The sequence below is a fragment of the Rhinoraja longicauda genome, chromosome 12, assembly GCF_053455715.1.
Source record: "Rhinoraja longicauda isolate Sanriku21f chromosome 12, sRhiLon1.1, whole genome shotgun sequence".
Taxonomy (NCBI): Eukaryota; Metazoa; Chordata; class Chondrichthyes; order Rajiformes; family Arhynchobatidae; genus Rhinoraja; species Rhinoraja longicauda.
Genome location: NC_135964.1, coordinates 330860 through 345071, shown reverse-complemented (window position 1 = coordinate 345071; position 14212 = coordinate 330860). Strand labels below are relative to the sequence as shown.

The 14212-nt window shown below is 43.5% G+C and overlaps 1 protein-coding gene across 2 annotated transcripts in view; it reads right to left on the bottom strand.

Annotated features, from left to right (window-relative positions):
• Window positions 1–10024, bottom strand: part of LOC144598651 (glycerol kinase) — a 94321-nt gene extending 84297 nt beyond the window's left edge. The window contains exons 1-2 of one of the 2 annotated variants that reach the window (XM_078408859.1): window positions 9918–10024; window positions 3126–3199 (exon numbers count right to left, since the gene is read on the bottom strand). In XM_078408859.1, the coding sequence (XP_078264985.1) occupies window positions 3126–3199; window positions 9918–9971 (128 nt within the window). In that variant the 5' untranslated portion in view covers window positions 9972–10024. Of the gene's footprint in view, window positions 1–887; window positions 975–3125; window positions 3200–9917 lie in introns of those variants that run through there. The other variant, XM_078408861.1, reaches the window with a different exon arrangement.
• Window positions 10025–14212: the final 4188 nt, after the last annotated feature.

The window sequence follows — 14212 nt, the reverse complement described above, 5'->3', positions numbered from 1 at the left end:
CAGCAGCTTTAAGTTCCTTGATGTGCACATCACTGAGGACCTTTCCTGGACACTGCACACAGACACAATAACAAAGAAGGCCCACCAGCGGCTCTTTTTCCTGAGAAGACTGAGGAAGTTTGGCATGAACGCCAGCATCCTCACAAACTTCTACAGATGCACCATCGAGAGCCTGCTGATGTCGTGGTTACCGGTGTTCAAAATGAAGCAGATGACACGGAGAACTCTTCAAGAAGTTGAAAGCCTTTATTTGCAAACAACGGCTGGAACAATCAGGATGTCAACCATCTGACTGCCCACTTAGTACATCGGGCAGCCTATTTTTATAGGATTCTTTCAGCCTTATCTTCTTTTCCTTATCTCGCCCTCACACTCCTCTTTACAGTTATTCATCTCTTTGTAGTCACCCTGTTTACCCTACCACCTTGTCTGTATTCCCTAAAATGTTTCCTTCCACCCTTATCTTCTATCCTGGTTCACCCATCAATGTTTCTCCTCCTCCTGAGAAAATGTTTCCTTCCACTCTGCCACCATTAAACTTTCAAGTAATCCCCCACTCATTGATGGATGTCTGTATTTCCTAAAATGTTTCCTTCCACTCTGCCACCATTAAACTTTCAAGTAATCCCCCACTGGCAACTGTCTCCCGGCCATTCAGGACATTTTCTACCGGCGGTGCCTGCGGAAGGCACGCAGCATCATCAAGGACCACAGCCACCCAGCACACAGGCTGTTCTCCTTGTTACCGTCAGGCAGACGATACAGGAGTATGGCTGCGTGTACCACCAGACTTAAGAACAGTTTCTACCATCAGGCCATCAGGCTTCTGAACTCATAAACACATTTCAAATCATATATGTTGATTATTTTTAATATTGTCTTTTTACCTTACTAATGTCATTTTTTATCTTATTTATCCTTGGAATATTACTGCTGAGGTGACCCGTTGTCTTGTCAAATACATTTCATTGTACCGTTGACCCTGTGCCAACCTACATATGACAAATAAAATGTATTATTATTATTCGTATCTGTATAAATCTCTCAAACACAATGATTATATCTGCCACATATAGCAGGAAGATCCAGATTCCTGTATCCCAGGAATCTATAGTATACTAAGTGATGTAGACATACTATGCGACACACTGTGCATACTTCTTCACAGCATGCAGAAGACCATGAATACATTAAGCAGACACTGAAAGGACACCTAGACCAATAGAGTACTTGGCACAAAATGCTGGAGTAACTCAGCAGGTCAGACAGCATCTCTGGAGAAAAGAAATAGGTGACGTTTCGGGTCGAGACCCTTCTTCAGACCTTGGCAGTTTGCTCCACAACTGTTTCCACAAATACTATTATGGAATGCAAGATCTTTTAGTGCCAAAACACACCTGCAAAGATACAAATGTGGTGCCTTATATTAAAAAAAAATTAAGTTGCTCACAGAATAAACCTCTGAAGGGGAAGTAGTCAGAAAACATGTCGGATACAGTCAGAAATCCAGAGTAAATGATGAGACCATGCAACTACAGGAGAAAGCAGACTACCAATCAATGTATAACTAAAAAAAACCAGAAGAGAGCTAAGGAAAGTTTTGCAATAGCCAAACAGAACAGTGCAGTGTTGAGTGTCTGTTTTAGAAAAAAATAACCAATAATCCTACGTATGGAAATTGAAGAAAGTTGACCGATATCTTGTTCTCTGCTGCATTTGGAACAGGCCTTGAAAAAGACGAGCGTTCAAAAGCACACTTTATAATCAGCCACACTTGGCAAATGATACAATTAGCAAGAACTACAAAACTCACGTTTTCAAATACATCAAGTATTATGACATTAAGTTAGGTCACAACAGAATGCAATCAAAACATAACATTGCCATATTGAACACATTGATAACGCACTATAATTTTTTTGGGGTGCCCCATGTTCCACTGAGCAAGAAAATAAAAATACCAAACACAACAATGGGAAAACGGAAAAATTAGATAATACCAGTCAAGAATTCGGCAGGACTTCCCTATCCATGATCTTTGTTTGTCCATATTCGGCTACAGACTTCTTTTGTACAAATGATCTTAGTTTAGAATGTCATGGTTATTAATATTCCCCAACAGTTCTGTGTTTTAAATCATACACAATGTAACTACTAGATAAAATGAGGAAACTTGGCGGCGCTGCCATAGCAGCTGCGGCTTACCTGCGGTCCATTGGTCTTTGTGTTTTTGTTGTTTTTTTTTTCTTAATTGTAGTTGTGATGTGGTGTTTTTGTGTTTGCGTACTATGTGTGTATGTGGGGGGGAGGGGGGGAACTGTAAAATTGTAAATAGGTGTCCCTTCCGAACGGAGACCCGACCTTTGTTTTCTGGGTGGTGTCTCCGTTCCTGCTGCGGCCTACCATCGGCCCAACTCCTGGAGCTGGCGGCCCCCAGGGCTCTGGTTCGCTGAGCCCGCGGACCGGACTTACCATCAGCGGAGCCGGCCGTCCTCGGAAGCTGCGGGAGCGGCTGCGACTTGCCTTAGGCTCGGCTGCGTGGATGCCGACATCGGGAGCTCCGGCAGCGGCAGCGTGTTCGCCCGCCCCGGGGTCGCGGGGCTTGGGTCGCGGACATTTCACCGTCCGGCGCGGCCTAAGATATGCCGCGGGATATTTCTCTGCTGGGCGGGGCTTCAATGTCAGGAGCCACGACCGCCCCGACGTGCAGCAACAGCAGCAGCGTGTCCGCCCCGGATCGGACTTATCATCAGCGGAGCCGGCCGTCTTCAGAGGCTGCGGGAGCGGCTGGGACTCGCCTTAGGCTCGGCCCGCTGCGGACCGTCCGGTGCGGCCTTCAACCACAACAACCTGACCGCGGGAGAAGACGGCAGGAGAAGGGAAAGACATTGTGGCCTTCCATCACAGTGAGGAGAGGACTGGAGGAGACTCACTGTGATGGATGTTTCTTTGATGGATGTTTCTTTTTTTGTGTGTTTTTGGGGTTGTGTAATTTTATTGCCTATTTAATGCTTTTATTGTTGGACTGTGGGTGACTGAATTTCGTCCAATATTGGATGACAAATAAAGCTATCTTGAATCTTGAATCTTGAATCTTGAACTTAGTGGGCATTTGAATTACTTACCCTGCGTCTGGAAGGTGCTGTGTGATTTCCACTTGATGTTGAGCCACAACCTTAGCTGTCTTGGGATTGAAGAGCTGTGAAAATGGTGGTTAAATAGTGTCAACTCCTTCAAAGTACACAACAGGCATTAAAACATGAACGTTAACTTTCAAACATACAACTGTGGGAGAGTGAACAGCACTCTCAATCCATGAATCAATACTGCGACCCTTTGTGACCTGTGAGGGTGTAAAGTGTTGGAGGAGCTCAGCAGGTCGGGCAGCATCTGTGGAGGGGATGGACAGACGACATTTGTTATTTTTTCTTGTCTCTCAACAAGTATAAACTTCTGCAGTGACCAAACTGCAAATGGCATTCCAAATCAATAGACAATAGGTGCAGGAGGCCATTCGGCCCTTCGAGCCAGCACCGCCATTCAATGTGATCATGGCTGATCATTCTCAATCAGTACCCCGTTCCTGCCTTCTCCCCATACACCCTAGCTCCGCTATCCTTAAGAGCTCAATCTAACTCTCTCTTGAATGCATTCAGAGAATTGGCCTCCACTGCCCTCTGAGGCAGAGAATTCCACAGATTCACAACTCTCTGACTGAAAAGGTTTTTCCTCATCTCAGTTCTAAATGGCCTACCCCTTATTCTTAAACCGTGGCCCCTTGTTCTGGACTCCCCCAACATTGGGAACATGTTTCCTGCCTCTAACGTGTCCAACCCCTTAATAATCTTATACGTTTCGATAAGATCCCCTCTCATCCTTCTAAATTCCAGTGTGTACAATCCTGGTCGCTCCAGTCTTTCAACATATGACAGTCCCGCCATTCCGGGAATTAGCCTAGTAAACCTACGCTGCACGCCCTCAAATCTTAACGTCCTATAACATTTCCAGAAAATTTATTGAGTGTTCCATTTCAAACTTCTTGCAATGAAATTCAATCTGCAATTTACTTTTTTTAAACCACCACCTCACTGAAAACAAAACTATTTACAACTCTAACTTAAAAAACATTCAACATTCTGCTTTCCTTCCTAACAGAGTGGATAATTTCCTGCTTGCTCATTTTGCACTTCACTGCCTGTCTTTTATGTAGATTATATTCCCTTCCACCTCCATCACACACTGATAGCTTATTTTTTTGCATGTACTTTTTTTACTCGACAACAAATCTGAATACATTACAGCCAGTCCTCGGATTGTAAATAGCCTTTTATCTACACTGGTACTTCAACCCTTCGGAAACAAAGAGCTATTTTTCAGGAAAAAATAGTTCATGTCATTTATGTGTTGGAGGCCCCAAAATTACATCCTGATAGACATTGTTGTATACTTCTCTTCAGTTCTGTATTGTATGGTTGCTTTCAGTCTGCATTTGTTTTGCATTCATGCTGCATACATTGTAGCTGTAATCCCATGGTTCATAATTCTGCTAACAATTCTATTTGGCAGTCATTTTTCAAAAGCCTTTTGAAAGTTACACAGGAACTGTAGAATTTGAATAAAATGACCTTCATAATAGAATTTAGCTACCAAGCAAGCCAGAAAGTACATGTGCCAATCCTAAAGTATTCAGATAAAAAGCATTTGGGGTTCAGTTGCACCAGTGGCTTGTTTAGTACTTCATCCAGGCCAGGCGGATTTTGCACTGAGTTCCCATGTACATCAGTCTGAAGAAGGGTCCCGACACGAAACATCACCTATTCATGTTTTCCAGAGATGCCGCCTGACCCGCTGTTATTCCCTGTCACATTCACATGTCATTCCCAGAAGGACTAAATGATTGCAGCCACATACAGTACTTCCTTACAGCTCCCAGTTCTCTTAATAATTTCTCATACACTACATCCAGACTTCTGTACTGTTAAGGACCAACAATATTTGAAGTACAGGTAATTCTGCTGCAATGCATTGTCTTAACGGGAGCAACAATCTACTGAAAGAAATCTACAGGTCGAGCAGAATCTGAGAGGGGAGAGGAATGGATTACCTTTCGGGTCAAATCCTTGCATCAAGCACTGCCAATTTCACCATGAGATAAAACAGCTGCTTTGGAAATTGAAAAGTGAAAAACAAAAGCTGTCTGGGAAAAACAATAGTCTTTCGGAGCTTCTGGGAATTACAGGTGTTGCATTTAAAAATCCTATCACGGCAATCTTCTCCCGTGATTGTCTTTTTATAACACAGATTGCCAGTTTCACCAGGGAAGAGCATTTAAGTCACTTAAAATTGACAAGCAACCATTTCCATTGATATCTATGTGAGATATTCTATTAGGTAAACAATGTAACATACAGCCTTGAGTATCAGTAACAAAATAAACTTGACCACTGATGATCAAGTACTAATCTCATTTACCACACATGATACAGTGGCAATTTAAGTGCATGTATTAATAGTAAATTTTGCGATAGTGCCTTGCTTCACCATGCATTCAGGCAGGTTATTCCAGACTCTGAGTGAAAGTAAGGTCTCCCTCAGACCCCTTCCAAATCCCTTAGCCTTTAGCTCTAAACCTATGCTTTCTCTTCTTTTGGTCATCTGTTGTGAGGAAATGCTTATTTCCTTTAATCCTGTCTCTGCCCTTTACAATTCTGTATTCCTCCACCTTATTCTCCTCCAGGCCCCTTTGCTCTAAGGAGAACATATACACAATCTGTCAACCTCTCCTCATAACTAAAATGCACTATCCTAGGCAACATCCTTCCAAATCTTCTCCACATCCCTTCCAGTACAATCACATCCTTCCTCTGGTGTGGCAATAAGAACAGTACATAGAACTCTAACTGAGCCCCAAACAATATTTTATAAAGCTATACCTTGACTTCTTTGCTCTGATATCCTATGTCCTGACAAAGACAAAGGCCCCATTTGACTTTTTAATCACATTATCTGTGCTGCCATTTTCGGAGATCCTTGATCTTATACACCAAGACCCTTCGGTAATTCATTACTCTCAATGGTCCTACCATTCATTGCATTTGTCCTACCTTTTTTATTCCACGCGAAGTGCATCATCTCACAGTGATTGGGATTCCCACTGCCATTGCACTGCCCATCTCACTAACTGATCAATATTATCTTGTTACCAGAGACTATTTTCATGGTCGACAATGGCACTGAAACTTTACTAATCATATCGGCGACAAGCATACAGAAATGATTAGTGTATACCTGACCGTGGACCCGTTGGGCCCAAACCGCTCCTGAATTGGTGCAGCACCCTCTCCTCCCCCCTCCCTCCCCTCCCCCTTCCCCCCACTCAATCCCCTCAACCCTCCTTATCCTCCCTCCTCCCCTTCCCTTCCTAGGAGATAGATTTAAACTTTAAAATGTGAATAACTTTAAAAATATAACACCGATTTCAATGAAACTTCTTCCATTAGCACCAAAGGGACAACGGTGAGTAAGGTGGGCCTAACATTGTCGCGCTATCGTGTACTGTTTTGGCTGTAGTTCAGGAACAAACAAACAAACAAATGAGAGTTTTAATATATAGATACAATCAGTAAAATGTCCCAAACACTGAGCCATGTGGTATGTCACTGGTTTCCAATTTTTAAAAAACAGGTCTCCCCAAAATCACAACCTCACCCCTCCGCAATTACTCCCTGCCTCCTATTACCAAGCCAATTTTGATTCGTTCCCACCTTGGTTTATTTCCCATGGAGTCAGACCTTTGGGATGTTTCCCACATAGGACCTTATCAAATTCTTTACCTATTCTGTTATGATTTGTGCAAGTCTATTCTAACACATATCCTCTCTCTCCAAGGACCCCGTACCCAAATATTCTTCTGGCCATCCACCCCATTCTTATCTGGTACAATCTAAAACCCCAGACCCAATCTGTCATCGAATCAGAATTTGCCTGCACATACATGGGTATAGAGCAAGCAGAGCTGGTGTCCACCGTTACTTCAACATAAATGTAATGATATCATACTTTTAGGTTTAGAGATAGACCTAATGAGTCCGCGTCGACCAGCGATCCCCTCACACTAATATTATCCTAGGGGCAATTAAACACACTGGGGACAATTTAACTAAGCCAATTAACCTACAAACCTATACGTCTTCAGAGTGCGGGAGGAAACTGGAAATCCTGGAGAAAACCCATGCAGCGACGGGGAGAACGGACAAACTCCATACTGACAACACCAGTGTCAGGATTGAACCCGGGTCTCCGGCGTGTAAGGCAGCAACTACTGCTGCACCACTGTGCAGGTATATTACAATTGTATAGTTATTTTGTACAATATCCATTGCATGTGCAAGTCCAGGACTGTGTATTTTGTAAGAGGGTCATACCACAGTAAATCTGGAGATAAAGCAACCCCAATTTCCCATAATTTTGGCAATCTTCATACGCGATGCTACACTTCTATAAAGCTTTCAAAACATGATAATAAAGTCTAAAAATTGATTGCGAACTCAACAAACTTTACCCACAACTACATGAGCAGCTTTACCAGTCATACTGACGATATGGTAATTGGAACAATACTCAAAACATCAAAATCCCTCTGAGGGAATTGAGGTTTTGACTTGAGTACAATCATTTTTGTATATACCGTGCAGAGCTTGAATTCAGCTTAGTATTGATAACACAATTCCAGTGGATCTTACATGCACACAGTCCTGGTCTACCAATTTTCTAATTCAACTCCTAGTGTAGTCTGCAAATAGATGTAGCAAATCTGTGCCACGTTTCCCAAGCACCAATCTTGTTAGTCACTTTGGAGACACAAGGTCCTGCAGATGCTGGGTTACAGAATTTTAAAAACACACGATGATGGAGTAACTCAGCGGGTCAAGGCAGCATCTTTGGAGGGAAAGGACAAATGACGTTTCAGGTCCGAACTCTTCTTCAGAATAATTTTAGTGGGGGAAGAAAGCTGGAAAAGAGGTGGGAGTGGGACAAAACCTGTCAAGTGACAGGTGGATACAGGTGAGGGGAACTTGATTAGCAGATGGGCAGAGAGATGAAAAAGTGGCAAAGGTGTCAAATAAGGAGAAGAGTGAAATGTGAAGCCAGAGGGAAGGATATCGATGGATGGGGACAGGGGAAGGGGGATTCTCTGGCTCTTTCAATGCAGAACCTCAGCTGTTTTTGAAAGACAAAGGGATGGAATGGATGGATTCCATTCCATACTTCAGCTCTTTTTGAAAGACAAATGATTGTGCTTTCAGCCCTTTTATAGACATTACAACATGGATCATATCTACATCAGGGAGAAGGCAGGAGAATGGGGTTAAAAGGGAAAGATGACTGAATGGCAGAGTAGACTTGATGAGCCCAATGGCCTAATTCTGTTCCTGGGACATATGAACCTTATTTGCTTCATGATTGAAGAATCTTCCTTCAATAGCTATTCTGATTTAGAGTGACAGGTTCACCACTCCATTTAAACCAGTTTTCCACAATTCTCAAGTTTTCCCAATAGCAATAGTTCCCAATTCCATTGCCAACACTGTATAATTTTGAAAATACCCATATCTCAACCTACTATAATTGGAAGGAAATAATCCTTGCCCTTCTCTAAATTATCCGAGTACCCTTGGAAAAGAGACGAAGGTGTCAGATAAAGACACTTCTTCGGGTCCCGACCCGAAACGTCACCTATCCTTTTTCCCCAAAGATGCTGGCTGACCCGCTGAGTTACTCCAGACCACTGTGTGTCAATCTTTCATATAAACCAGCACCCTCAGTTCTTTGTTTCGCATGCCCCTCACCCAAGATATAATGGACTATTGTTTATTGTTTGCTGCACCCCATACAGGACATAATATTCCATTTGCCAGCTAACCTGTGGAATTACCGACAAGACGGACGTGTCAGCAGCAATTTGTACCGAACATTTTGTAAAACACATGCACCGTGATCAGGCGAATCGGGAACAGAACGTCACCATCATGTCAGTGAAACAATTCGTATCATTTATAGCATTCGTTACGAGCTGCAATTCTGCAAAGTACCATCACATCTTACGAATAACAACAAAAAGGAAGCTTTGAAAGTCTTTAAACGTCCATTGAATGTCTCAGATCTGCTGCGAATGCCGGTTACAATGCGCTCCAGTGAATGCACTTCCATCGTATATAATAACTTGAGCAAAATACAAGTTTCGGACTAACTCAGCGGGTCAGGCAGAATACGTGGAGGGAATGGAACTGCTACGTTTCGGGACGGGACCGACCTATCAGTCTGAAGTAGGGTCCCGACCCGAAACGTAGCCTATCCATTCCCTCTGCAGATGCTGCCTGCAGATGCTGCAGTTAGTCTGGTACTTTGTGTTTTGCTCAAGATTGCAGCATCTGTAACTCCTGATATCTTCATATATAACTTAATATCCACATATAACTTGGTATATATAATGACATGATAACGTGATATATAATGTTATCATATTAAGTTAATGTGACAACATTATGATAACTTACTATGGTAACGTATTTGATAACATCACCCTCCATTATGATAACCTAGTGTGGTAACATAAATGATCACAGACTGGATCACCAGAAGCCTGCACTCCCAATCCCATGGAGCAAACATGAATGCACAGCCCCTGATGTTTCAGCCCAATAATGATGGTAGGAGTTACAACCCCGCCATATGCAACAAGATGATAAACAAAGTTCCCCGGGCAATGCTGGTGTGAGCGGTGCCTGTGGTGGGGCAGGGCAGGGCAGGCAGGGTGCAGGCGTTGCATCTGGCCCCGTCTGACAGCGGGCAGCGGGCAGCGGGGCGGGGCGAGGGGAGGGGAAGCAGCAGCGAGTGAGGAGGTGGAATGCACTCACCAAGAACCTGGTGGAGCTGGTGCCCTGGTCAATCGCGCCGACCAAGCTGCCCATGGTCGCCGCTGCTTGTCTGCCGTCTGCCCGCCACCCGTCTCCCCAGTCACCGCCTTCTGTGACACTCCCTGCCCCGCGCACAATGACGCGCGCCCGCCCCGCCCCGCCCCGCCCCGCCCCGCCCCGCCCCGCCCACTGGACGCCGCGGCCAATCAGGTGACAGGTGCGTACCCCGCCCCCCTCAGTCTGAAGAAGGGTCTCGACCCGAAACGTCACCCATTCCCCCCCTTCTCTCCCGAGATGCTGCCTGACCTGCTGAGTTACTCCAGCATTTTGCGGTCCTGGCCCCGCCCACTGGACGCCGCGGCCAATCAGGTGACAGGTGCGTACCCCCGCCCCCCAGGTTGCGGTCCTGGCCCCACCCACTGGACGCCTCGGCCAATCAGGTGACAGGTGCGTACCCCGCCCCCGGTTGCGGCCATTGGCCCCGCCCACTTAGCGATCGGGGACACCCCCTCACTGGACATCGCGCCCAATCAGGTGACAGGTACGCACCCCGCCCCCCAGATTGCGGTCCTGGCCCCGCCCACTGGACATCGCGGCCAATCAGGTGACCCCGCCCAATGAATGTTACAGCCAATCAGGGGTAAGTTGCCCACTGAGGACTGCAGCCAATCAGGTGACAGGTGCGCTCCCCACTCTCCTTCAGGTTGTTTATTCACAAAATGCTGAGCGGGTCCGGCAGCATCTCAGGAGAGAGGGAATGGGTGAAGGGTCTCGGCTCGAAACGTCACCCATTCCTTCTCTCCTGAGATGCTGCCTGACCTGCTGAGTTACTCCAGCATTGTACCAGCATCTGCAGTTATTTTGCTACTCTTCCAGGTTGTGGTGTTCCGCCCTGCCCCCCCGCTCCGACCCGCGCCCTGAAGCGCAGCCAATTGAAGCGCTGGCGACTCCGGGTCCTGGCCAAAGATACTCGAGAAACAAGGGGACCACTTATATATGTTTGCAAACAATTATTGTTGTTCAACTTCTGGGATAAGTTGATAGTTGACATTTATAACTATATCTTGAAGAGTTGCTGCTTCGTGATCTTTAAACTTTGGATGTTACTGATTATATTGATTTGGATGTTACATATTTGCACTAGAGATCCACTCTGGCCAATCAGGCCAATTGATCATATTTAATGGACTGTTCTTTGCTTTCTCTGTTAATTTTAATTTCACCTCCACGAGCTGTATCTCTTTTTGTTTTATTTTAAAAAGTCATGGAAGCAGAGATTAGGCATTTGGAAACAATAGAACTCTACTGTATCCACAATATAATTGGAAAGACATTTAACTTTATACTTAGAGCCAAGAAAATTTGAATTGGTGAATTGATTAGTTAAAAAGCCTTGACAGCCACTAAAATGACCAATGCTGACAGAAGCATGAATCCAATTCAAATAGACACAGTGGTGGAGTAAATCACCGGGTCCGGCAGCATCTCTGGAGAAAAAGGATGGGTGATGTTTCAGGTTGGGACCCTTCTTCAGACAAGGGGGGAAGGTGTACTGGTATAAATCAGGATCTGATCTATTCATTGGTTAGCTGATATACGAGACAGTGCAACCCTGTATATCTCGCACACAAAATGATGTAAATCTTACTATGAATGGCAGAAATAAAAAGTGCTACCTTGTTTATGAAGTTCATTTTTGAATAACGTGAAGGGACTCGACCCGAAGAAGGGCCTCGACCCGAAACGTCACCCATTCCTTCTCTCCTAGATGCTGCCTGACCTGCTGAGTTACTCCAGCATTTTGTGATACCTTCGATTTGTACCAGCATCTGCAGTTATTTTCCTACATAAAATTGAAGGAGGTTGGGGGCATTATACTGCTAACCCACAAATGTGACGTTATGAGATACTCACGTTTGAAAAATCCATAAATCACAAAAAACAAGAAGATGCCTATGTTATTTGACCAACTTATCGGTTGAATCTAAATATGAAATTTTTACGAGAGAGAGAGAGAGAGAGAGAGAGAGAGAGAGAGAGATTGAAAGAAAAATGTTGCTAAACAAATAATTAGAGGAAATCACAAGAAAGAAATTATATATATATATATGTGTGTGTGTGTGTGTGTATATATGTGTGTGGCCAAAACCCGCCGTTCGCTATGCCTCTCGCAGTGTAATCAGTGTTGTGGGGGAACAGTATGTATGATGATACCATTAAAATGCAGAAAATATCTCATCTATCAACTCACATTTTTTTGTTATTTTTATTTTAAAATGTTTTCCCCCTGCTTAATTTCTCTGATTTTATTCTTTCTTACTGTTGCGTACTACACTTCAGTATACGCGAATTAGACAGAGTGGTTCATCTTGCTCCTCTAGTATCTTTGGTCGTGGCGGCTGGCCTTGCACACTGAACGCCACAGCCAATGTCGTCATTGACAGAAGACCTAAAGAGGAATTGAGAAACAGTGATTTCACGCAATGAATATCAAGGGTCTGGAATTCATTGTCTGAAATAGTGATGGAGACAAATCTGAACCGCAACACATTTTAAAAAGTACCTGAATGAACACTGAAAGACCCATAATTTGCAATGTAATAAATGTCTGATTCCATCTCCTAATTTCTACAGATAAATCCAGAGAGTCGAGACCAAGAGAGAAACTGGGTGAAACAATGAAACTAATAATTGAATACTAAACTAAAAAAATACTTAATAAAACAAAGATAAAATGGCAAGGAAAGCGGATAGTGAAACATGTCCATGATTAGATGAGTAATGTGATGAATAATGTCTCAATAAAGAAATGGAAATCAGTTCCTATTTTCCAAATATTCCTAAGTTTTGGAGCATTGCTTCTGAAAACAAAGGAGCAGACTGTATTTTGAGTAATGAGCCAAGGATTGTGAGCTTTTACCCAATAAAGGACATAAAATGATTTAGCTCTGTTTGGGAATACCTTCACTGCATGGTCCGCATTAGTCCAAAGAGGCAACTCACCAGGCACACACCATACAATTAATGCTGACCCTACTATGAAGACGTACATAAATACGTGAATTAATTCATGAAAGAAACAATAAACAAATTCCGATTCCAAGCATTAATGAATAAGAATCCTACTTCTCCTTTATTCACATTTTATCATTGATTGTTGCCATTTTCATATCATATTTGTACAACCGAAACATTGGTTGAGAAGTGCAATAGAAATGTTGCAAGTTACAAGTGTATTTGTGTGTTGGGGAGTACGGTGCGATCTTGTAAGATGTACTCTGGAATTCTTGCCAACCGATTCAATTGTTCTGCAGCCAAACATCCATGTGTTGGATTTCAGAATAGAGCAACAGTGAGGACTGGTGCCTCAGGGGCAATTAAACTGCTTTTGGATGAGACCCTTACACTGCTAATGTTCATTTGCAGGCCAGTTTCATGTAAACCCTTTTAAAGATCTACTCAAACCAACAGATCCGCCCATCAGTCCTACTAGGTAAATCTGAATTGGAGGCACCCACCTCAAGTGAAAATCAAACCAATGGTTCATAAGTTCTTGGAGTATAATAAGGCCATTCGGCCCATCAAGTCTACTCCGCCATTCAATCACAACTGATCTATTCTTTCCTCTCAACCCCATTCTCCTGCCTTTACCCCATAACCGTTGACACCCTTACTAATCAAGAATCTATTAATCTCACCTTAAAAATATCCATTGACGGCCTCGGCAGCCGTTTTTGGCAATGAATTCCACCGATTCACCACCCTCTGACTAAAGAAATTGCTTCTCATCTCCTTTCTGTAGGGAAAGCCCTTTAACGGTAAGAGGTAAAGGTAAGAAATCATTATTGATGATCACAAAACATTGTTATTCACTGTAGTTAATTTTTTCACAAATCATCTCAAATAAGGCTCATCAGGCAAAAGAAAACTTCTATCATTGCCATCCAATTCACACCAATGCCATTTGGGTCTCTTTGAATGCTATCACAAGTGTACCACAGGTACCACAGTGTACCACACCAATGCCATTTGGGTCTCTTTGAATGCTATCACAAGTGTACCACAGGTACCACAGTGTACCACACCAATGCCATTTGGGTCTCTTTGAATGCTATCACAAGTGTGTGTACCACAGGTTTTCCTGGGACATGGTATCTTGAGTCTTCCCTCACAAATAAATTTTATTTGTGCGTGTTTCGTGTTTTGCCTTTGTATATACTTTATTCTCTTAATTGAATATCAAAGTTGAGATAGGCATCTATTTCCAACATCAGCCTTGTCTTCACTGAACACTC